Source organism: Chlorocebus sabaeus, chromosome 12, assembly GCF_047675955.1.
Source record: "Chlorocebus sabaeus isolate Y175 chromosome 12, mChlSab1.0.hap1, whole genome shotgun sequence".
NCBI lineage: Eukaryota > Metazoa > Chordata > Mammalia > Primates > Cercopithecidae > Chlorocebus > Chlorocebus sabaeus.
Window position 1 is genome coordinate 2,188,923 of NC_132915.1, and position 25,754 is coordinate 2,214,676.

A 25,754-nucleotide genomic window follows, 5' to 3' on the forward strand; every position below is an offset into this window, starting at 1 on the left:
TTTGAACTGGGAATCTCAATTTATTGAAAATACATGTTTTGGTTGACAAAGATCTGAAGAACAGTTCTGTACACTTCTGAAGATTAAGAACAAGTTTTAAAAATTTATAAAATACCCGTAAATGGAGAACTTATAGCAATATTTTACCTATTTATAATAAATTAATCACCTCAAAAGATAACTTAGAACATCAAAAGGAACAATGTTCAGATTTCACTTTGCTAACTGTACTTTCAGCAAGTATTTCTTAGTGCCGAATACGAAGAGGGACTGTTTCATGTGTTTGAGATACATTGTGAATAAAACAGACAAAAATTCCTGCCTTGTTTTCTACCTTTATTAGCTTGAAGGCCCTTAATGGGTGGGCACACAGAAAATGAACTCCTTCAGGGTCTCTAGATGAGGCATCCATCTGCCAGAGCAAAAGACCATGAGTTGCTAAGGAGATCAACCAGGCAGGGAGAGGGAGCATACATGACTAGAGCACAGACCATGGTCTCCAATTGGTGATGTATTGTATGGAAAGGTATCCCATGGGCCTACCTCTGCTAAGGGACAGCAGGTAACACATGAGTCCCCAGTCATGGGGCTTTGTCACCTGGCCTCCCAGTGACTCAGGCCGCCTGAGTGAATCAGTTCCACCCTACAGGGTTCCTGATCCTTAATATCAAACCCAATCATAATCCTCAAATATCCTATTTAAAAGGGGCAGGGAGAGAGATAATTTTAAATATTTTCTTTCTGAGTCTGAGTAAAAAAAGTTTAAAGAAAGACTTGCTTTATATTACGAAGCATTACAAAAACAGAGTAAACAGTGATGTTTTGATTCTCAGGGACTAACTGGTCCTAACAGGTACTAACTGGGTTGTGTACCATTAATCTTCCTGTCATATCTGCTTCTCTCCAGGGGTAACCTTATGTTCTCCTGTTGTCAATGCATTTTCTTGGTAAAGCTGCTGGCAGTTCTACTGTTACAATGTAACTGGCCTATGATATTCTATTTCTTAAGTCCTAAGATGTATTCTTTTTCCAAACTTGGTTCAGTTATCCTTCTGTGAAAAATTCAATAACAGGCCAGAAAGATGGGTAGTATGGCTCCTGTACATGCCAGTCCTATTCACAAAAGGATGTTACTAAAATATCAGAATGTTTAATCAGTCATATGCACTATTTACAAATGACAATTTAGTATATAAAGATATTTAAAATCAGTGGGAAAAAGCTGAATTAATCAATGGCATATTAATCAATGGCATACTTGCTATTTATCCAGAAGGAAAAAATTTTTGTAAATTCTTGTATCCAATGACATCAGTGGAAGCATCAGATAAAGAGCCCTTTACTTCGTACCCAGTGTGAAATGGGTGACTTTTTGCCGTACCAGTAAAATGATGGATCCAAGTAGCAATGGTCAGAATCTGGATGGAGAAAGCTCAATCGGCAGCTTGATTCCAGTCAGTCTTATCAGAAAATAGTCTCTTATTATGGGCATCTACTTGAGCAACCCAGATGGTTGTATTAAGCAGCTGTGACTTTTACCCCCCATGTACAAAGGATGAAAGGGTGCTTTTTAATATATAATTTCCAACTAGAATATCAAATAGCTAGGCCACATCCAGAGCCCAAGGTTTAACAAAAATGTAATAAGGTTCATCAAATGGAGTATTGGCCAGAGCTGAGAACACTGTGTTCTTTTCACTCTGGGTTTCTTAACAGCACTGAGTAGGATCCTAGTAGTTTCAGTTAGTGAAACCATCAGTGAGCCAGGTCCAATTACAGTAACCTCTATGAATTGAGGACTCTATAAGACAGCAACTTTACTTCCTTCAGGAAAGAGGGGATACATTATTTCCCTTTTAAGAGACAGCTACTACTATTGCATATACAGTGGACAGACTGTGGGGCCAGGACAGCTGCTTTCCTGAATGCTCCATTTTCACTCCGCAAGTGAGGCTTGCTGGGTCCTTTTCATTTTGTTAGTTGTTGAGTCCAAGACGACACACTCCCAAACTGGAATTTTAGGTCAGTGCCCTCTACCCAGGGAAGAGATATCCAATGTGTAAAAGAGCCCAAGAGTAAACTAACAGATGTTTTTCAGAAGGGATGGACCTGGAAGCCTTGTCAGGGAATCAAGTCAACCCTATCCCCCAGCTCCCAAGGGCTGCTCCCTTTTGCCAGAAGTTTCAACCCATGAAATCACCAGTCACAGAGACCTGAAGCCCAAAATGATCAGAGCTGTTGGACCTCAGACGTATCTTTACATACAGTTCTTCCTGATTAGAATTCTATGACTTATGCGAATTACAGGGAATTAGAATTCTCTCTACAACTGATGGGAATCCCTACTATACTTTCAGATGTAAACATAACTGTAGTACACTCCACTTGCCCAAAGTACCTCATCCATAAGGTTATTACATTTGTTTGCCTTCCCTACCCAAACCCCATTAGCTAAATCTAGATGTCCCTTATCCCCACATGAACTAGTAAGATGTTGTCTTGGGCATGGATTCAATAAAGCCATATAAATTTGAACCCCTCCCCTCCTTGGAGGTTTCCCATAATACTTGGTTGGGTGCCAACAGCCTTTGGAGCCAGGGAAAACTCTTCCTTAAAGCAGAATAGCTCGGTATATGGAGGTGTCAGGAGGTGTGGAGGAAGTACCTTTGTGCAATTAAGCAAGGCACAATTATGTTGAACTGCACAGTGGCTGCTCACCATTCAGCCAAAAAAGACTTTTAGGTTCATGCAAAGCCCTGTATCAGGTGGTACTATCAATTTCATTACATTGAAAGGATGTCTTTTCCACAATTCTCTGATCATATTTGAGGTTCTCCTTGACTTTATAACCTCCTGATAAGGTTTGTGCCCTCTGGTTGACTTAAGCTTGGCTTACACAGCAGCTTTCTGCCTTCCTAGCAGAACATAACTAAATTATGTGTAGAAACAAATAGACTCAAACATGTAAACGCTCAACAGAATACAGTAGTCCCCACTTATCCACAAAGGATGCTCTCTAAGAATCCCAAGTGGATGTCTGAAACCACGGGTATACTGAACCCTGTATATACTATATTTTTCTCCTATATATACACATGCCTATGACAGTTAAATTTTTTTTTTTTTTTTTTTTTTTTTTTTTTTTGAGACGGAGTCTCGCTCTGTCGCCCAGGCTGGAGTGCAGTGGCGCAATCTCGGCTCACTGCAAGCTCCGCCTCCCGGGTTCACGCCATTCTCCTACCCCAGCCTCCCCAGTAGCTGGGACTACAGGCGCCCGCCACTGCGCCCGGCTAATTTTTTTTTTTATATTTTTTAGTAGAGACGGGGTTTCACCATGGTCTCGATCTCCTGACCTTGTGATCCGCCCGCCTCGGCCTCCCAAAGTGCTGGGATTACAGGCGTGAGCCACCGCGCCCGGCCGACAGTTAAATTTATAAATTAGGCATAGCGAGAGATTAACAACTAATAATAAAATGGAATAATTGTAACAACATGCCAGAACTGCTCTTACAATTTGAGGCCACTATTTAGTAAAATAAGTGTTACTTGAATACAAGCACTGCCATACCCTGACAGGTGATCTGATAACTAAAATGCCAAGTAAGTGACTAACTGGCAGATAGTGTGGGTACACTAGACTAAGGAATGATTCAATAACCCTCATGGTAGAGACAGCAGGAGGGTATGAGACTTCATGACACTACTCAGAATTTGGTGCAATTTCAAATGTAGGAATTGTTTATTTCTGGATCCATTTAATAACTTTAAAGTGCAGTTGACCATGGGTAATGGAAATTGCGTAAAGTGAAAATGCAGATAAGGGGGGACTACTGTATAAGCTTAAATTTTGCTCACATCATGTTCAACTGGGAAAGATGCAGAAGAGAATTTTGCTGCATATATTCATTCAGGCACACTGACTTATCGTGTACCATGCTGCATTCAAGCACGGCACCAAGTTTGTCTTAGAAATGACATCCATTTTGTTGTGACAGGGCCCTGGTAATTTGTTAGGGAAGTCTCTTATTTTTCAGGCTGGGATGGACATCCACATCTTAGTAGCCAGTCACAAAGACCAACCTGGATGAAAAGGAGATTGGGAAATTTGGACTATGTGCCCGGAATAAAATGAAACTGGTATTGGTGAAGAGATTACCAGCCTGTGTGATGTGTGGGAGCTATCTATAGGGTATGACTTCATTCAGGCCTATCCATAGTACTCTGAAAAGAGAAGAAAAGCCTGTGTGAATTCTTCGATATACTTGGAAGGTTACCTTTTGGACACAATTCTTCCTGCATTCATCTTCATCTGGTTTCTTTCCTATGTGAATTCTTTGATTCACCGTGAGGGTTTACTTCTGGGACTGTCTTCTTACATTCACTACCCTGAACTGTTTTTTGTGTATCTCTGATATCAAATGGGGTATTCTTTTTGTCGAAAGGATTTTCTAGTTGTTACATCAATAGGCATTCCCCTCTCCCTGAATTTTCTGGTATATGCTTAGGGTTGACTTCTTATGTAATTTCCCATATTCACTGCATTCATAAGATTTCTACCCACTGTGAATCCTTTGATGTATTCTGAGGTTTGATTTCTGGCCAAAAGTTTTCCCACATTTATTACACTGAAAGGGTTTCTCCCCCGTGTGAATTCTCTGATGATCACTAAGGATTGCTTTCCGGACAAATTTTTTCCCACATTCATTACATTTAAATGGTTTCTCCCCAGTGTGAATTCTTTGATGCACTCTGAGGGTTGATGTCCGGGCAAAAGTTTTCCCACATTCATTACATTTGAATGGTTTCTCTCCCGTGTGAGTTTTCTGATGTTGAATGAGATGATCTTTTCGCCAGAAGGATTTTTCACATTCATTACACTGGTAAGTTTTCTCCCCAGTGTGAGTTCTCTGATGTATTCTGAGGTTTGACTTCTGGCCAAATGTTTTTCCACATTCATTGCATTGAAAGGATTTCTCCCCTGTGTGGATTCTGTGATGATCTCTGAGGGTGGACTTCTGAACAAAAGTTTTCCCACATTCACTACATTCATAGGGTTTTTCTCCTGTGTGAATTCTTTGATGTCCCCTGAGGGTTGACTTCTGGACAAATGTTTTTCCACATTCATTACATTTATAGGGTTTTTCTGCTGTGTGAATTCTCTGATGAGTACTGAGGTGTGACTTCTGGGAGAAAGTTTTTCCACATTCACTACATTCAAATGGTTTCTCGCCTGTGTGAGTTCTCTGATGTTGAATGAGATGTCCTTTCTGACAGAAGGATTTCCCACATTCATTACATTTATAGGGTTTTATCTTCGAGTGACCTCTCTGGCGAACTCTGTGAACCAATGTCTGGTAGGATTTCTTATTTTCATGACATTCAGAAGATTTAACCCAAGTCTGTGTTCTGTCACTATTTACCAATGGATTCTCTTCTGTGACAGTTGTTTGAAGATCAGTGAGGTGTGCCTTTCTGTTGAAATTATTTCCACTTGAATTTAATTCATAATGTTTTATACCCATGTTAAATTTATTATATTCCTCCACAGGTGACTTCTCAAAGGATTTCCCACACTGATTAAGATGCGGGTGTTTCCTCCCTGTGCCAGTTTTCCTGTGGTCAAAGAGAGTTTTCTTATCACAATTTTTCCTAAATTCATCATCTTTAGAGGATGTTTCTCCTGTGTGAGGACTCTTACGTTTAACACAGTTAGCCTTATCATTAAAGGCTTTTCCAATTTTATTACATACAAAAGCTTGCTCCAAAGTGTGAAACTTTGGATGCTTGGGAAGATTTTCATTATAATTGAGAGCTTTCATGTTTTTATTATGTTCATAAAATTTCTCTCCAGTCTGAGTTTTCTCAAAGTTAATTTTGAAAGGTGAATTCTCACATACATTACAGCAACCTATTTTCTTTGTTGAATAGTTTCTATTATTAATGATAAATTCAGAAATACTTTGCAAATTCACACCCCATGAGTCACATTTGCAGGACATTTTTGTTGAAGCAACAGCAGCTACATGCAGAGTAAATGGTTTCCCCAAAACTTTCTCTTCCTCTGTACTCGATGTTTTATTATTAATACGTATTGCTTGCTGCAAGTGTTTGTCTTTGATTTTCTTGTTCTGCTTGATCAGGTCATCACCTCTGTAATCTTCTAAAACAGAAATATTGAAAACATCTTATGACTCTTACATCTTTTGTGGGTAGGGCTTATCAACATATAGCCTATGTTGCATTTAATGATTTATCAAGATTAAATAATTCAGATGTATATGTGTGTAAATACATATATCTCAGACCACCCTCCTTTAAAAAATAATATTGCTATAGTGCAAATGGGAGAGGAAACTGGTAATGAATACATATTTTGCATGTGAGTAGTAAGATTTTCCTAACTGGGTGGAGAGAGGAAAGAAAATAAAATAAAACTTAAGCTTTTTATAGGGGTAGTTATTTTAGGGAGCAGGAAAAACAGAGAATGGGATAAATACAACAAAAACCCTAAATGTAAGTAGTATAACAAGGAAAATAGTTGAAAGTAAATTACAGTTGAAAGTAAGTTATAGTCTAGGTCTTGACATTATCTAGATTATAGTGGTTAGAATAGTCTACTGTCTACATTCTTACAATTTGATATCCCTCAATTCAATATCAAATTAAATTTATAACAGCACCAACTTCTTTATGATTAAATGAAAAAGTTTACAGCTCTAACCCGTCTTATGGTTGTGATTCATAGCAAGTATAAAATTGTTGAAATTAAAATGCATTCTTGCAACTAACTTAGATGCACTGCTCCATTCTGGCTATCATAGCATTGATGTATTCCATCAGAACTAAGCACTAAGAGAACCTGATCATCCCATCCTAAGTTTCCACATTTCAACCTGACATGAAGGGTACAATTTTAAACAGGGTATCACAGAAAGTTTTACTGTGAAAATGACATTTAAGAGAGGTCTGGATTATTTATGCATTCTAAATGCCTATCCTTGACAGGTCATATTGCAAATATCATCTGCCACTTCTCACTTACCTCTTAATATTTTATTAAGCATGAAACAATACATATCTGCATAAAACTTTCGTGTGCAACTTAATAGTATTAAGTGAACACTCATGGAATCAGAAACCATGTCATGAACCACAAATGGCTCTGCAAAAATCCCTGTGTACCTCTGCTTGGTTATAATTTCTCTATGGTTAGAATTCACCACTCTCCTAATATTTATGTAATCATTTCTTTGATTTTTTCAGTTTTATCACCAATGTATGAATTCCTAAAAATATAGTTGAATTTTGCCTGCTTCTGACCTTTACATAACCATATATGCATATTTTTTGTTTTCTTTTGGTTAATACCATGTTTGTAATCAGTGTACAAGATTTTATGTGGCTGTATAATTTTTCCTTAAAGAATACAACTGTTTCTCCATTCTACTGTTGATGAGCACAATTTTTGCCAAACATAAACAATACTGCCATTAATATTCTTTTATGTATTCCAGAGAACATAATCATATCTTTCTGTTGGTCATAAGGTTAGAAAAGGAATTACTTGGCTACAACATATGCAAAAGTATACCTTGATTAGAAAACATCCTGGTGGGATGCAAAGGCATAAGAATGATACAATGGACTCCGGAGACTTGGGGTAGGGGAAGGGTGGGGAGGGGGAGAGGGAAAAAAAGACTTACCAATTGGGTTCATTGTATACTGCTTGGGTGATGGGTGCATCAAAATCTCACAAATCACTAAAGAACTTACTCATGTAACCAACACCTGTTCTCCAAACACCTATGGAAATTTTTTAAAAAGAGGCTGGACGTGGCGGCTCATGCCAGTATTCCCAGCACTCTGGGAGGCTGACGCGGGCGGATCACGAGGTCAGATCAAGACCATCCTGGCTAACAGGTGAAACCCCGTCTCTATTAAAAATACAAAAAATTAGCTGGGCATAGTGTCGGGTGCCTATAGTGCCAGCTACTTGGGAGGCTGAGGCAGGAGAATGGCATAAACCTGGGAGGTGGAGCTTGCAGTGAGCTGAGATTGTGTCACCGCACTCCAGCCTGGGTGACACAGCAAGACTCCGTCTCAAAAAAAAAAAAAAAAAAGAAAAAGAAAAAGAAAACATCCTCCTGCTATCACAGTGGTTTTACCAGTTTATATTTCCAGTCAGTGGAGGGTGTCTAACATTCCATATACTCACCAAGACTTGGCATTGCCATATTTGTAAACTTGCTTCGTATCTGTTATTTCACCTCATATCTCATTTCATATATTATTTTGTGCTCCATGAAAACTAATGAGATTGAACACATTTTCTAAGATTTACTGGCCATATTAAAAGTTCTTGTTCAATGTTTTTGCCCATTTTTCAAATGGGTTGCCCATCTTTTCCCACAATGACTTGCAGAATTTCTTTACATTTTCAGGAAGCATATCCTTTCTAATTATTTGCACTACATGCATATTATGGTAGTTGGTGGCTTGTCTTTTCACCATTTGAATAATATATTTTATTAACAAATTTCTTACTTTTAATGGAATCAACTTTATTAATCATTTTCTTTTAACTGCTACTTTTTGTGCCCTTAGACTTTCTAAGAAAAGTCTTGTAATATTCAGGTGTTCACCCCTAAAGTGACCTGGAGTCCAACCACTCCTACAGAATTATATCTACTACTGCTCAGTAACTCACTTGGGTGACTCTGGTTTGAGAATTCTTCCTCTGAGAACCAAGGCTCTTCTCCTTGCTCCAACTTGAAGATCACCTCTGGTTTGAAATGGCAGTACCCTGTAAATAAAGAATAATAGAGGACTTAGACCAGATATATGAGATTTTAGTCTCCAAAAGTGGAAGAAAATACAGCTTCGGAAGCAGTGTCCTGAAAGTGCTCCTTTGCATTTATCACTGGGAGTTGACAACATATTTCTAGTCCTTGACAGGGCATAGTTACTTTGGAATCCTGAATGAAAAGCCTAAATAACATTAAACTCTAAGTATATTGCTCACATGTATTGGCACTTAAAGAAGAAATACCTTCTATAAGGAATTACAAGGGTAACTTATGTTTACATGCTTACCCACTGAGACGAGGTTGCTGTAGTTCTCCAGCATCACATCTCTGTACAGACTCTTCTGAACAGGGGCCATTTGCTGCCACTCCTCCTGGGTGAATTCTATAGTCACGTCCTTGAATGACACTGACGCCTGTAACAGTACATTTCTATTCAATCTGAAGGGTTCAGAATTAGATGATGTAGAAAATACCCATGAGAACAATTTTTATCATGTTTAACTCTAAAAAGCTTGAACGAATATAAAGGATGCCTATTTTGAATCTAATTTTATCTTATACTTTGAAGGTATTAAATTAGTAAAAGTTTTTATAGGAGAGGTGCAGTGGCTCATGCCTATAATCCCAGCACTTTGGGAGGCCAAGGTGGGAGGACTGCTTGAGCCCAGGAGTTCAAGACCAGACTGGGCAACACAACAAGGCAGTGTCTCTACAAAAAACTTAAAAAATTAGCCAGGTATGGTGGTATGTGCCTGTAGTCCCAGCTACTTGGGAGGCTGAGGCAGGAGGATTGCTTGAACCCAGGAGGCTGAGGCTGCAGTGAGCCATGATCACACCACTGTATACCAGCCTTGGTGACAGAGCAAGACCTTGTCTCAAAGAAAATGTTTATAAACTGTATATATTTATGAGTTATATACATATACTATAAATAGATACATTAGTAAAGCTTTTGTTTTAATTCTTATTTTTGTAGCCAAAAAATGTAAATAAACTTCCTACAATTTTTATTCCATCCCAACAGACTACCTTGGGCATACATCAGGGCAGGAGTCAGCAAATTATAACCTTTGGGCCAAATCTGGCTTGCCAGTTTTTTGTGCATGTGTGGTAGAGACAGGGTCTTGCTATGTTGCCTAGGCTAATCTTGAACTCCTGGCCTCAAGTGATCCTCCCACCTTGGCCTCCAAAAGCTCTGGCATTATAAGTGTGAGTCACTGTACCTGGCCACTTGCCACTTTTTAAAGTCAGCTGGCACACAGGCACACCCAATCATGTTGCATTGTTTATGGCTGTTTTTGTGCTGAAATAGCACTGAGAAATTCCATCAGAGACCTTACAATTGTCAAAACTGAAAATATTTATTACTTGCCTTTATAGAAAAAAAATTACCAACCTCTGGACTAAATAATCGTATTAAAGGAAAGATAAAGAAAGTATAATACAACAACAAAGGAAACGTATTTTATATATATAGAAATTATGTTGATTGAAAGTAAAAAGATGGAAAAAGATATACCATATAATCAAAACCAAAATATAGTTGACATGACTGCATTATTATCATACACAGATTTTAAGGTAAGAAAGAGGTATAAAAAATGAGTAACGGGCCGGGTGTGGTGACTCATGCCTGTAATCCTAGCACTTTGGGAGGCTGAAGCAGATGGATCATGAGGTCAGGAGTTTGAGACCAGTCTGACCAACATGGTGAAACCCTGTCTCTATTAAAAATACAAAAGTTAGCTGGGCGTGGTGGTGAGTGCCTGTAATCCCAGCTATTCAGGAGGCTGAGGCAGGAGAATTGTTTGGACCTGGGAGGTGGAGGTTGCAGAGGGCTGAGATTGCTCCACTGCACTCTAGCCTCGGTGACAGAGTGAGATTCTTGCCTCAAAACAACAACAACAACAACAACAACAACAAAACTGAGTAACAATTTGTAATGATAAAACAGTCCTTTCAACAGAAGATACAACAAATCGAAATTGCTATGCACTGGCAAACATGGCTTCCAAATAGCATTTCTCATTATTCACAGATTACGTATTTGTAAATTCACATACTAAAATTATTTGCAACCTCAAAATCAACGCTTGCAGTTATTTTGCAGTCATTTGTGGACATGTAGAGGAAGTTAAAAAATTTGAATTTCCTGACATACATGTTCCCAGATGAGGCTGAACAAGGTGATCTTCTGCTTTCTTGTTTCAGCTCTGATAATGTAAATAAGTGTCCATTTCTCAGTCTATTTAGTGCCATATTTACTGCATTTTTGTGCTTTTTCTTGACGATTTCACTTCTTTTTTTTTTTTTTTTTTGAGATGGAGTCTCACTCTGTTGCCAGGCTGGAGTGCAGTGATGCGATCTTGGCTCACTGCAACTTCTGCCTGCCAGGTTCAAGAAATTCTCCTGCCTCAGCCTCCTGAGTAGCTGGGGCTACAGGCACGTGCCACCATGCCCAGGTAATTTTTTAAATTTTTAGTAGAGATGGGGTTTCACCATGTTGGCCAGGATGGTCTTGATCTCCTGATCTTGTGATCCGCCCGCCTCAGCCTCCCAAAGTGCTGGGATTACAGATGTGAGCCACTGCGCCTGGCCAAAGATTTCACTTTTTAAATGGCCCATATGTATAGCAGTTACGTGCTGTCTAGTGTGCCTATGTGCAAGAAGCCTGTGATATGTCTCATGGAGAAAACATCTGTGTTAGATATGATTCATTCAGGCATTAGGTATGGTGTTGGCCATTAGTTCAATCTTTATAAATCAACAATATTAAATAAGGTGTCTTTATGCAGAAAGACACACAAAAAGATTATGTCCTGACTGGTTGACAAAAATGTGACCAGAGGCTTAACCCTGTATTTCTCCTCTGAGCAATGATTCAGTATTTATTAATTCAGTGTTTGTAGTGACTTTTTGGAACATTACTACTGAGAATAATGAGGACTGTATATAAACAAAAGCTGACAGAAATGAGATACCAATCTACAATTTTAATTAGTGATTTTAATGTAACTCTCCCAGTAACTCATAGAAAAGCAGATTAAGAAAAACCAACAGGGATATAGAACAGAAGTCAGTGAACTATAGCACAAAGGTCAAATCCAGCTCACCACTACTGTTTTTGTTTTTTTTGGTAAATGAAAAATACCACCACTATCAACTTTTTTTTGTAAATAAAGTTTTCTTGGAACACAGCCACATTCATTTGTTTATGCATTATTGATGGCTGCTTAACACTACAGCTGCAGAGTCTGGCCGATGCAACAGAGACTGTATCTCTCACAAAGTCTACTATCTGACATTTACAGAAAAAGTTTTCTGACCACTGATACAGAAGATTGAAAAGACATAATTAACCAACGTGAATGACATATACAGGATAACCTCTGCATAAAATAATTCTCTGGTGTCCTTTGCACATCAAAAAAAAAAAAAAAAAAAAAAAGACTATCTCACTAAATTACAAAAATTACAATCATACAGCGTAGCTTTAGATCTTAGCTTCGAGATGTAGAGAGCTGATAAAAGCAACACTAACGTCCTTACAAGAACATAGCTGGGCAAACAGAAAATTACTATCTTTTTCTCAAACTATTAGGAGAGAGATAGGCACCTGCAGAGAGATCAGGATGTGCTCATTTGCTAAAGGCAAGTGTATACTAGTTTGAGTGTGTGAAGTCCCTGGGGGCCGTACACATAGGGTTATTTTCACCTTGTTACAGGATGAAAGGAAAAATCAAAAGAGAAATTAGGCCGAGCACGGTGGCTCACGCCTATAATTCCAGCACTTTGGGAGGCTGAGGTAGGCAGATCACTTGAGGTCAGGAGTTTGAGACCAGCCTAGCCAACATGGTGAAACCCTGTCTCTACTAAAAATAGAAAAATTAGTCAGGTATGGTGGTACATGCCCATAAGCCCAGCTACTCGGGTGTCTGAGGCAGGAGAATTGCTTGAACCCAGGAGGCGGAGGCTGTAGTGAGCCGAGACTGCGCCACTGCACTCCAGCCTGGGTGAGAGAGCGAGACTCCGTCTCAAAAAAACAAAACAACAAAACAAAAAACTCAAAACCCAGAAACTAGAAAATACATTGAGATTACTCACAATGAATACACAAAATACCAAAATGCATGAGCTGCAGCTAAAGCAGTGCTAAGCATGAAATTTATACAGTAACACCTATATTAAAAATGATCCCAAATCAATATGCTAATTGTACAATTTAAGGAACTAAATGAGGTGGGGACCTTACTACTAACCTTACAAAAATAAAAAAGACAATAAAAGAATACAGTGAACTGTACAGCAACAAATTACATAACCTAGATGAAGTGGACAAATTCCTAGAAATACACAAACCACCACAATGAACTAAAAAAGAAACAGAACATCTGAACAGACTGATATAAGACTGAATCAGTAATCCAAATCCTCCCAACAAAGAAAGGTTCAAGACCAACTGTAAATCTTTAAATGTTTGGTGAAGTCTACCAAACATTTAAAGAAAAACTAACACCAATCCTTCTCTAATTCTTCCAAAAATAGAAGACGAGTGAACATTTCCTAACTCATTCTATGAGTTACCTTGAACCAAAGCCAGATAAAGAAATCACCCAAAAACTATGATCAATTTTCCTTCTGAATATGTGTGCAGTTTTCAACAAAATACTAGCAAACCAAATCTTGCAACAAATAAAAAGTACTATACACCACGACCAAGTACAATTTATTTCCAAGAATGCAAGGTGGCTCACCATAAGAAAATAAATCAGTGTAATATATCACAATAATAAAATGAAGAAAACAAATCACATGATCATCTCAACTGATGCAGAAAAAGCATTTGACAAAAACATCCTTTCATGATAAAAAACAAACATTTAACATAGTAGGACTAGAATAGAACTGCTGCTACACAATAGAAAGCATTTCTGAAAAACTACAGCTAACATAATACACTAGGCTAAAAAACAGGAAGGTTTCTTCCAAATATCAGGAATAAGACAGGGATGCCAGCTTTCATAATTTCTATTCATTATACTGGAAGTTCTAGCTAGAGGAAATAGGTGAGACAAATTTTAAAAAATGCATCCAAATTGGAAAGAAAAAAAGTAAAACTATCTCTAGTCTCATAGACCATGAGATTTAACATATGGAAAAGACTAAGGAATCCACAAAAAACTACTAGAGCCAATAAATGAATTCAGCAAAATTGTAGGATACAAGATGAACACACAAGAATCATTTCTCTCTCTAAATACTAGCAATGAATAATAAAAAATAATAATTCCATTTATAACAGAACAAAAAATAAAATAGGATTAAATTTAACCAAGAAGGTACATGACTTATACGTGAACAACTAGAAAACATTGCTAAAAGAAATCAGAAGACCCAAATAAATGGCAAGACACCTTGTGTTCATGAATTGGAAAATGTAATATTGTTAAGATGACAATACTCCCTAAAGCGATCTACAGATTCAGTGAAATCTGTATCAAAATCCTAATGAACTTGCTGCAGAAATGCTGAACCTACAATTTATATGAAATTGCAATGGACCCTGAATAGTCAAAACAATCTAGAAAAAAAAAAGAAAAAAAAATTGAGGGATTACATTTCTTGATTTAAAGACTTATTATAAAGCAACAGTAATCAAGAGAGTGTGGTACTGGCATAAATATAGATCCACAGATCCACAGAATAGCACTGAGAGCCCAGAAATAAACCCATACATTGACCATTTATTAGGAAAAAAAAAGTTTTCAACAGATGATGCTGGGATAATTGAATCTCATCAAAAGAATGAAGTTGGACTCCTACCTTATACTGTATTTTAAAATTGCCTCAAAATAGCCAGGTGTGGTGCCTCACACCTGTAATCCCAGCACTTCGGGAGGCTGAGGCAGGCAGATCACTTGAGATCAGGAGTTCATGACCAGCCTGGTCAACATGGTGAAACTCTGTCTCTACTAAAAAAACATAAAAATTACCCAGGCGTTGTGGTGCACACCTGTAATTTCAGCCATTTGGGAGGCTGAGGTGGGAGAATCACTTGAACCCGGGAGGCAGACATTGCAGTGAGCCAAGATCGTGCCATTGGACTCCGGCTGGGGCAACAGACCAAGACTCCGTCTCAAAAAAAAAAAAAAAAAAAAAAAAAATTGGCCTTAAAAGGGATCAAAGACCTAAATATAAGAGTTTAACTGCGTGACTCTTAGATGAAATCAGGAGTAAACCTTTATGACCTTGGATTTGGCAATGGCTTCCTGGATATGATACCAAAGAAAAAAAAATTGGCTGGGCGCCATGGCTCAAGCCTGTAATCCCAGCACTTTGGGAGGCCGAGACGGGCGGATCACGAGGTCAGGAGATCAAGACCATCCTGGCTCACACGGTGAAACCCCGTCTCTACTAAAAAATACAAAAATCTAGCCGGGCGAGGTGGCGGGCGCCTGTAGTCCCAGCTACTCGGGAGGCTGAGGCAGGAGAATGGCGGGAACCCGGGAGGCGGAGCTTGCAGTGAGCTGAGATCCGGCCACTGCACTCCAGCCTGGGCGACAGAGCAAGACTCTGCCTCAAAAAAAAAAAAAAAAAAAAATTAGACTTCATCACAATTTTATTAAACTTTTGTGCAAAGGATACCATCAAGATAGTGAAAAGAACCCACAGAATAAGAGAAAATATTCACAAATACTACATTTAATATCTAGTAGCCAGAATACATAAAGAACTCTTATAACTGAACAAAAAACATAATCCAAAATGGGCAAAGGACTTGGATAGACATTTCTCCAAAGAAGATAAACAAATAGCCAATAAGCACGTGAAAAGATGTTGAATATCATTAATCAAGGAAATGCAAATCAGTCAAATGACACACCACCTCACACCCACTAGGATGTCCATAATTTAAGTGGTTGTAATGATGTGGAGAAAGTGGAACCCTAATACACTGCTGGTGGGAATGTAAAATGGTGCAGCCACTGTGGAAAACAGTTTGGCAGTTACCAAAAATGATAAATCAAGAGTTATCATATGAGTCAGAAGTTCCTTTCCTAAGGTTTAGTCCCAAGAGAAAACAGGTGTCCAAACAAAAACTTGTGCATGAATGTTAACAGCAGCACTAGTCCTAACAGTCAAAAGGGAGAAACAATCCAAATGCTCATCAGTTGAATGAATAAACAACATGGTATATCCACACAATGGAATATTATTCAGTCATAGAAAGGAATGATGTACTGATACGTACAACATGGATGAACCTTGAAAACAGTATACCAAGTAAAAGGGATAGTCATAAAGGGCCAGGTGTGGTGGCTGACACCTGTAATCCCAGCACTTTGGGAGGCTGAGGTGGGCGGATCACCCAAGGTCAGGAGCTCCAGACCAGCCTGGCCAACATGGTGATACCCCATCTCTACTAAAAAAAAAAAAAAAAGAAAAAGAAAAATTAGCCAGGCATGACGGTGGGTGCCTGTAATCCCAGCTACTCGGGAGGCTGAGGCCGAACTGCTTGAACCTGGGGGGCGGATGTTGCAGTGAGCCAAGATTGTGCCATTGCACTCTAGGCTGGGCGACAAGAGCAAAACTCAGTTTCAAACAAAAAAAAAAAAGAAAAATAGAAATAGCCACAAAGATCACATATTATGTGACTTCGCTTATTAGAAATGTCCAGAACAGCCAAACATATAGAAATAGAACACAGATAAGTTGTTGTTTAGGGCTGAGATTATGTATGTCAGGATGGGGGATGACAGCTAAATGACATGAAATTTCTTTTTGAAGTGATGAAAACATTCTAAAATTGTGGCAATGACTGCACAACTCTACAAATATACTAAAACCCACAAAATTGTACACTTTAAAAGTGTGAATTATACAGTATGTGAACTGTCTCTCCATAAAGCTGTTAAAAATAAAGGACACTAGAATAAGTAGGATGATTTGGATTTTCTATATCCTATTAAAGAAACTGAGTTCATGAGCAAAAACCAGGCACAAGAAAAACTCCAAGGCTAGACTACCTCACAGGTATGTTTTTCCAAACATTTAAGGATGAAATAACATCAATCTTAAACTTGTTCAGAGAACAGAAAATGAGTAACTGTTTCCAAACTCATTTTCTGAGAATATAATGTTGACGCCAAAACCTGACATTACATGACAGAAAAACTGCAAGCCAGTATCTTTCCATTAATGTAGACACAAAAATATTAATTGAAATATTAACAAATTGAATCCAGAAATAAAGTGATAGCACATGTGGGAATTATTCCAGGAATGCAAGGTTGGTTAAACATTGATAAATCTATCAATATAATTCACCTCTTTAACAGACTAAAGGAATAAAATTATATGATTATCTCACTAGATGCAAGAACAGCCATCTGACAAAATACTCATGCATGATTAAAAAAAAAAAAAACTCAGGAAACTGAAAATAGGGAACTTCCTTATTTTAATTAAGGACATATACAAAAAACATGTAGTTAAAATAAGACTCAATGGTGAAATACTGAGTACCCCTCAGGTGAGGTATAAGACAAGGATTTCTATTATCACCATTTGTACTATACATTTTACTGGAAGTCCTAGCAGTAAGACTAAAAAGAAATTAAAGATATAAAAACTGTAAAGGAAGAAGTAAAATTGTCTTTTTTGCAAAAAAAATTTTGCATATTTAAAATCCAAAAGAATCCACAGATAAGCTATTGAATGAGTGAATTTTACAAAATGCCTAGGTATAAGATCAATACTAAAAAATCCATCATATTTTAATAAACCAACAATAAACTGGAAAATTACATTTAAAATGCAGTATCATTTGTGCTATTATCAAAATAGATCAAATACCTAGGAATAAATCTAATAAAAGATGTGAAAGACTTCACCTCTACTCTGAAAAACTTTCCATCAGGATTTTCTGTGAAAACTGATAAAACTTCCATGAACATGAAAAGGGCCTAAAACAGTAAATAAATTCACTAAAATTCGTGACTTACTATAAAGCAACAGTAATTATGACAGTGAAGTACCAGCAAAAAGATAACATAATTGGACCAAAGGAAGAAAATATACAGTCTACATCAGACCTGCATACAAGTCACTTGACTGACAAAAGACACAGCTGCAATTCAGTTGACAGAGGATGGTCTTTCTAACAAATGGTGCTAGAGCAACTGGATATCCATACGGAAATATGAACCTTGACACTCACGTTACACCAAACACAAAAGCTAACTCTATGTGGATCAAGCTAAAATAAACAAATACGTAATAACAATATAGGAGAATATCTGTATGATCTTAGAGTAGGGAAAGAACTTTCAAATATGATACACAAGGAACTGCCATTAAAGAAAAGACGATTCTGACCTTTATTAAACGTAAAAACTTTGTTGTCAAAGATATTATTTAAAAAATGAATAGGGATGTCACAGAATCCAAGAACATTAGTAATGCACAAATAGCAAAAAAAAAATTACTGAAAATATTGAAATAATTCCTACTTAAAAAAAAGCAAATAACCCAATTAAAACAGTTGAATAGGTACTTTACATATTACATAAAAGGAAAGGATGTCTAAATGGTCAAAACACAAACAATGGTGCCCAACATTAGTATTTACCATAGAAAAGCAAATTATAAATTTTGATGATACTACACTATACAGTCACCAAAATGGCTAAAAACAAAAAGATTGATAGTAACAAGTGTTGCTCAGAATCTAGTATAGCCAAAATGCTAGTGAGAATGCAAAGTGATTCAACCACTTAGGCAAGTTACTTGTAGTATGTATTAAAGCTGAACATATGTTTATTTATGAACCAGCAATTCCATTTCTAGGTATATCCCAAAAGCAATGAGGACATACCAAAAGACACAAAAGAATATTCACAGCAGTCTTATTCCTGATAGCCTCAAACAGGAAAAGCAAATGAAAAATTGGACTAAGAGGAGAATGAGGAAATAAATTATGGTCTATTCATACAATGAAATACAGCCCAGTGATAAAAGCAAAATATTAAGATACGGAGGAAAACATTCCCTTGAAAACCGTAAAAGAATACATTTTGTATGATTCTATTGGTATGATATTCAAAACGAATTTATCTTTTTTCCCTAACATATGAGGTCAGAATAGTGGCTGCCCTGTAGAGGGGAGCAGTGGTGTTATCTTAATCTGGGTATTAACTTACATGAATTTACATATGTAAAAATTCATCCAGTTATACACTTCAGAGTACACTTTACTGGTGTTAAAACTGCATCTCAGTTAAAGAACTAAGTTTTTAAAAGGAAAAAAGAGTATATAAAAGAGAAAGAAAAAATTAACAAAATATATATAGTTGGTAATTTGGGAAGGTGGGAACATATTAATTATATTACTTCTTTGTATCTATGTTTGAACAATTTCTCAATTCCTTACAGGAAAAGGAAATTTGGACATATTCATACAGAGAAAGATGATGTGAGGACAGACATCTAAGCCATGAACAAGGTCCTTCCCTCACAGCTCTCAGAAGGAACCAAACCTGTTGACATCTTTTTTTCCTTTTTCGGGATGGAGTCTCGCTTTGTCGCCCAGGCTGGAGTATAGTAGCACGATCTCAGCTCACTGCAACCTCCGCCTCCCAGGTTCAAGCAATTCTCCTGCCTCAGCCTCCCGAGTAGCTGGGATTACAGGCTCCTGCCACTACACCCAGCTAACTTTTATATTTTTAGTAGAGACAGGGTTTCACCATGTTGGCCAGGCTGGTCTTGAACTCCTGACTTCAAGTGATCTGCTCGCCTTGGCCTCCCAAAGTGCTGGGATTACAGGCGTGAGCCACTGCCCCCAGCCCCTGTTGACATCTTGATCTCAGACTTCTGGCCTCCAGAATGGTGGGAAAATAAATTGCTGTTTAATCTACCCAGTCTATGATTCTTTATTATGGCAGTCCTAGCAAACTAATACCCCTAGTCTGGCTCTAACCTTTATCTCCCTCCCCTCTCTTATTATTCCCTAAGAGGAACTCCAAATTGCAATGGGCAAAAATTCTTACTGGACCTTGCATGCCTTGTTTAGCCCACTCTCAAAATGCAGTAATCTGTACTGCGACAATGAAAACCTTACCCATTGTTCAGGAAAATCCTTTTAAACTCTCCACCTCTGATCAACAGAGCCTGCACCATCAATCTGTCCTTTCTTTGACAATCTGTCTACCTGAACCTCTGTTTCTGTTACCTGAAAAACTGTATTCATAAAAGCCTGAGTTTGGCACTAAGCCCCCTACTTCCACTGAGGGAAAAGCAGAAGCAACATACTGCATTTATTTCAAGGCTGTTATTAGAAAGATTTGCACTGACACTTACGTGAAGACCAACAAAGACATTTTTCCTGACTTTGATAACTTTAGATCCCATGAGGAATCAGCCTGGTTTAAGCTTCTCATCAATGCAAATCTGTAAACAAATATTGTCTGTCTGACTCTCTGCCATGGCTATCAGAAAGAATGAAAACTGCAGTTCCATTTCGGAAAATCTGTAACATCAGGAGACCTGCATCTTTCCACGTGCCAATTCTGCTGTGCCACTGCCCTGCTTTTCTATACATTCCTGGAATGATTTTGATCCATTTCTACATTTCCATATTAATATGTGGACCCTTAAACACCTATGAAATCCATGATGAAAAAGGTGTTAGTAAATAACTCACCTGAGATATGTTCATTTTCTGCTGCTCCTGAAAGAGTGTGGAGAACCGTAAAGGATAACCTGGGGGTGAGGAAGGAGTCATGAGATATCTGGGCAGCCTCTATCTTACCTGCCTACCAATGTCATCACACGAGCTGGGGAAAACGACCTCTCTATGAAACGTGTTCCTTTGACCCTTGAGAAGGGACAGGAAGCACTACAGAGAAAGCACCTCCTGAATATGTGCATCTTTAATATGATCATGTGGATGAACCCTTGCTGATTTTTCTTCTTTTTCTTTTTTTTTTTTTTTTTTGAGACAGGATCTGGCTCTGTTGCCCAGGCTGGAGTGCAGTGGTGTGATCTCAGCTCACTGCAACGTCTGCCTCCCGGGTTCACACGATTCTCCCATCTCAGCCTCCTGAGTAGCTGGGACCAAAGACACCCACCAATACGCCAGGCTAATTTTTCTATTTTTTGTAGAGACGGGGTTTTGCCATGTAGCTTAGGCTGGTCTCGAACTCCTGACCTAAAGCAACCTGCCCACCTTGGCCTCCCAAAATGCTGGGATTGCAGGGGTGAGCCACTACGCCTGGCTCCTTGCTGTTTTTCATCAGGTGATTACAGATTATTTTCCTATTGATTTATTTAAAACGTATGTCTTTGACAAAAAACTGAAACAGAATTAACATTAATATTCTGTTAATATTATTTACACCAATAGAAAACACAAAACTGAATAAAAAGAGATGCTGAAAGACAGACTATTTTAAAATCTTTTTGTTCTAACTTATAGTTTCTCAAAAAGACTTTCGATAAGACACTTCTGGGGACTCACCTGTGACAGAGCAAACAGCACTGTGCTTTGCTACAAGCTCTGTCCTGAGTGACCATGGACAAACTGTTCATCCCAGGTTCAACACTTCTTAAGGTTTTAAAAGAGTCAGAAATAGAAATCCTTTCCTGTATTATCATTTTTGTGATTCTACAGGTTCAGGATACAGGCAACCTTAGAAAATCTCTAGATGCTACATGTGATAGATGTGTGTGAAACTGACTCAGAATCTGGTAAGAGTGAGGCTAGCATGAAGAAAATGGAGGCTGTAGGAGGAGGATTAAAGACAGAATTTCCTCAGCCCTGGCCGGTTATGCCTTCCTTGCAGACCACGGAGAAAAGCCCTCCAATAATGTGGCTTTTCCTGTGCAGTCTGACAGTAACCCATCCCTCCCAACCCCAGCTTACCACCTTCTGCAAGTTGGCCCACAGTATTCAGTGTCACGCAATCTGTGATGGCTTCTGGATGTGGCGACATCACCAAGTCTGGAGCTTTCTGGGCAAGGGGATAAAGAACTGCTGCCCGTTGGGCAAATCAAGACCTACTCCTCTCTGGGTTCTTCTGCATCTGTTCGGAAGCCCTCGTGACGAGGTCTCCGTTCTGTCAGAGGGCAGTTCTTTGGTGGGACTCGTTCCTGGGGCTCCCTCCTTCCTGCAACATAAAGAACTGCTTTGTTCCAGAGAAGCTGGGGCTGAGGCCTGGGTAACGAATTCATTTTAGTTGCAACTTTCATGGAAAGCAGTGTTCTTCACCTCAGCACAACTTACATTTTGGGCTGGATAATTCTCTGACGTAAGGAGCAGTGCTGTGCATTTTAGGATGTTTAGGAGCATTTCTAAACATGCACTAGACATTAGGACACCCCTTCTCCCTGCTGTGACAATCAAAAATGTCTCCAGGCTGGGCGCGGTGGCTCACGCCTGTAATCCCAGCGCTATGGGAGGCCAAGGCGGGTGGTTCACCTGGGTTCAGGAGCTCAAGACAAGCCTGGCCAACATGGTGAAACCCCACCTCTACTAAAAATACAAAAAAATTAGCTGGGCATGGTGGTGCATGCTTGTAATTCCAGCTGAGATTACAAGCTGGGAGGCTGGGGCAGGAGAATCACTTGAACCCGGGAGGTGGAGGTTGCTGTGAGCTGAGATCACACCACGGCACTCCAGCCTGGGCCAGAGAGCGAAACTCAGGACCCCCCCTGCTCCCCACCAAAAAGTCTCCTGACATTTCCAAAGTTCCCTGGGGAGCAAAATCCTCCTGGTGAAGAACTCACCTAAGGCCTTAAACCTGATTCTCTTGGCATTCATTAGAACCCTGCTATCCATGACTACAGCCTCCAATCACATCAACTACTGAGCACTTGAAATGTGGCTAGGGCCACATGTCCAAATAACATTTTGGACACATTGAGAAAACCACAGTATGTTCTTAAAATTAATTTCATGTTTTAGATTTTCATGTAGCTAATTTAGCATTTAAAATTACACATGTGACTCATCTTCACTGCCCTAGAGTATCAGACTGACTTCTAAAGACACAGACAGCAGGGACAGCACAGGAGGTGGCAGAAGCCTCAGTCTAACCCAGAGGCTCTGGAGACATCCCAGAAACCCCATAACAAATACACTTGCCACATAGTAGGATTCTGTCCACGCTGACCTAACAATCATTGTCCTGGGGTTTTGGGGACAAGTCACTCACCTCGTGCTGTGAAGGTTGCAATGCTGGGTTAGGTACGTGGGTCATTACAAACAGCCTGATTCGGGGAGTAAAGTGTATATGTGTTGACATCCTAGTTCCCTCATCCTTTGTGAGCCTGGATCTGCCATTTCACCCCTCCTTCATTTTTAATGATATAAATAGTGTGGTTGTGAGAATTAAATGAAATACTACATGAAAAGAACAAAGTGTCTTCCAAATATAACGGGAATCAACATTTACATGCTGCTTAGTAACTAGCGCTGAGCTAAATGCTTTACAGGTGATGGCTTATCTCTGAACGACACAAAGCAGTTTTTACTAATATCCTCAGTTTCAAACGCTCCAGTGACAGAGCCAAAGTTCACCAGGTCCTTCCAGCTCCTAGGCTCGGGCTCTCACCGCAGACCCACGGACCATATGCGCTTTGTGGCAGGTTCAGGGTCAATACAATAAATGCATTTCCCTCCTGCAGCCAGCGCCTCGTTTTTCGACGCCTGGCTGCATTCTGGCACCCACACCTCGACCCGCACCGAGCATCATCCAACAAGGACCGAGCCCCACCTAACGTCCCCGGAGCCCTCCCCCACCGGCCCTTCTCAGGCTGGGGTCCCGGGCCGCCCCGGGCACAGGGAGCGGAAGGCCTGCTTTTGGGGAGTTCCCGGGACGTCGCGTTCCCGCCCCCTGGACACTAGCCCATCCCTCCCTGCAGGTCCGCAATCCGCGCGGGGAGCCGGCGCTCTCACCTGAGTTGCGAACCCTCCGCACCCGCACACAAGGAGAGGTGGAAGCTGGAAAGTGGGGCGACTGCACATGCGCAGAGGAAAACGCAGGATATCCGTTCCCAGCATGCTGCGCGGTAACCCCTAACCTAAGTTTGACAGGAAGTACGGCGCCAGCTCTCGGTGTTTTTTGTTTGTTTTTGTTTTCCCCCCAAGCGTTACGGAGAAATAACATGGACGGTCCTGATAACTGGAGCCCGGGTTCTGTCAGAGCCCCAGAGGTTGTGGGTTAGACTTGAGGACATAACAATAAATGCAGCGTGTGATTGCAGAGAGCAAGAGCTGCGGAAGACGTTTGAAAACAATTGGAAAATTTGTATACGGACTGGAAATTAGAATTAATTGTGGCAACATTAGGATTATGTAGGTAATCTTGCTTATTCATAAAGAGATGTATATTTAAGTGTTTAGGATCGTATTATGCTTGTAAGTTTTTGGTTTTTATTTTTTTTTGAGACGGAGTCTCACTCTGTCGCCAGGCTAGAGTGCGGGGGCACGAACTTGGCTCACTGCAAGCTTCGCCTCCCGGGTTCGAGCGATTCCCCTGCCTCAGCCTCCCAAGTAGCTGGGACTACAGGTGCCCGCCACCATGCCCAGCTGATTTTTGTATTTTTAGTACAGACGGGGTTTCACCAGGTTAGCCAGGCTGGTCTCGAACAACAGACCTCAAGTGATCCTCCTGCCTCGGCCTCCCAAAGTGCTGGGTATACAGGCGTGACCTACCCGCCCCGCCCGTTTGTAAGTTCTTTAAAAAAAATAATTAGAATCAAGACCATCCTGGCTAACACAGTGAAACCCCGTCTCTACTAAAAAAATACAAAAAACTAGACGGGCGAGGTGGCGGGCACCTGTAGTCCCGGCTGCTCGGGAGGCTGAGGCAGGAGAATGGCGTAAACCTGGGAGGCAGAGCTTGCAGTGAGCTGAGATCCGGCCACTGCACTCCAGCCTGGACGACAGAGCGAGACTCCGTCTCAAAAAAAAAAAAAAAAAAAAAATTAGAAATGGCAAGTATGGCAAAATGTTAACAATATCTCCTTCTAGATTATGGACATGCTTATTGACTACTTGCTCTTTATGTGTTGGAAAATTTTGTAATACAAAGTTTATAAAGGGACAAATTTGGACTGTCATGTTGCAAGTGTGCCTTTTAGAGCTGCCACAAAAATATATAAACAGTTTGGTGACTAAAGCTGTAAAATGTAACAAATACTAGAAAATGGAATCCATTATTGACATAAAATAATAATATTTGTGATCCTGAGAGTTTATCTCTGGGGAAAAAAAAGAAAAAGCAAGTAAGCTGTTCAGTATTACATAATGCCTGAAGTACACACAATCCCAAATAAGAAAACCATTATCCACAAATTATGCATCTCTTAGAGATGAGCTTGCTTAAACTTTATGTGGTATGCTTCTGAAATCAGGAACAAAATTAGAAACCTCTCAGAACAGTATTTTATGACACTCTTTTTAGTAACACACATACACTCGCACGGTTGATACTAACAGGTTATTTTATATAGCAATGATAAGAATAAGTTCTGATTAGCAAGAAAAAAGATTAATGGTAACAGTAAACTAGTGCAGTATGTGTGAATCAAGGTATAAAACTACTGTTGACACTGAAAAACACTTTAATAGATACTGGAGGAAAAGACTAACATTTGTTTTTTAAAATTCTAATCATCCAGGTTTTCTAAGTATATCTTTTTCTTTTTTATTTTCATTTTTTTTTGAGACGGTCTCGCTCTGTGGCCCAGGCTGGAGTGCAGTGGCGAGATCTAGGCTCACTGCAAGCTCTGCTTCCTGGGTTCACGCCATTCTCCTGCCTCAGCCTCCTGAGTAGCTGGGACTACAGGCGCCAGCCACCACGCCTGGCTAATTTTTTTGTATTCTTAGTAGAGACGGGGTTTCACCGTGTTAACCAGGATGGTCTTGATCTCCTGACCTCGTGA

The 25,754-nt window shown here is 39.5% G+C and overlaps 1 protein-coding gene across 5 annotated transcripts; it reads right to left on the reverse strand.

Annotated features, from left to right (window-relative positions):
• Window positions 1-24,345, reverse strand: ZNF510 (zinc finger protein 510). 5 transcript variants are annotated; one of them, XM_037998687.2, is made up of 6 exons: window positions 23,764-24,345; window positions 21,730-21,973; window positions 20,509-20,567; window positions 9,094-9,220; window positions 8,708-8,803; window positions 1-6,157 (listed from the first exon to the last, which is right to left on the reverse strand). In XM_037998687.2, the coding sequence occupies exons 2-6, from the start codon at window positions 21,797-21,799 to the stop codon at window positions 4,554-4,556; spliced, it is 1,956 nt and encodes a 651-aa protein (XP_037854615.1). In that variant the 5' UTR covers window positions 21,800-21,973; window positions 23,764-24,345; the 3' UTR covers window positions 1-4,553. The 5 variants fall into 5 exon arrangements, with proteins under 5 accessions (XP_037854615.1, XP_037854617.1, XP_037854616.1 ...); XM_037998689.2 differs by having other exon boundaries at window positions 1-6,160; window positions 20,509-20,535; window positions 21,733-21,973; window positions 23,764-24,333; XM_037998688.2 differs by having other exon boundaries at window positions 1-6,160; window positions 20,509-20,535; window positions 23,764-24,333.
• Window positions 24,346-25,754: the final 1,409 nt, after the last annotated feature.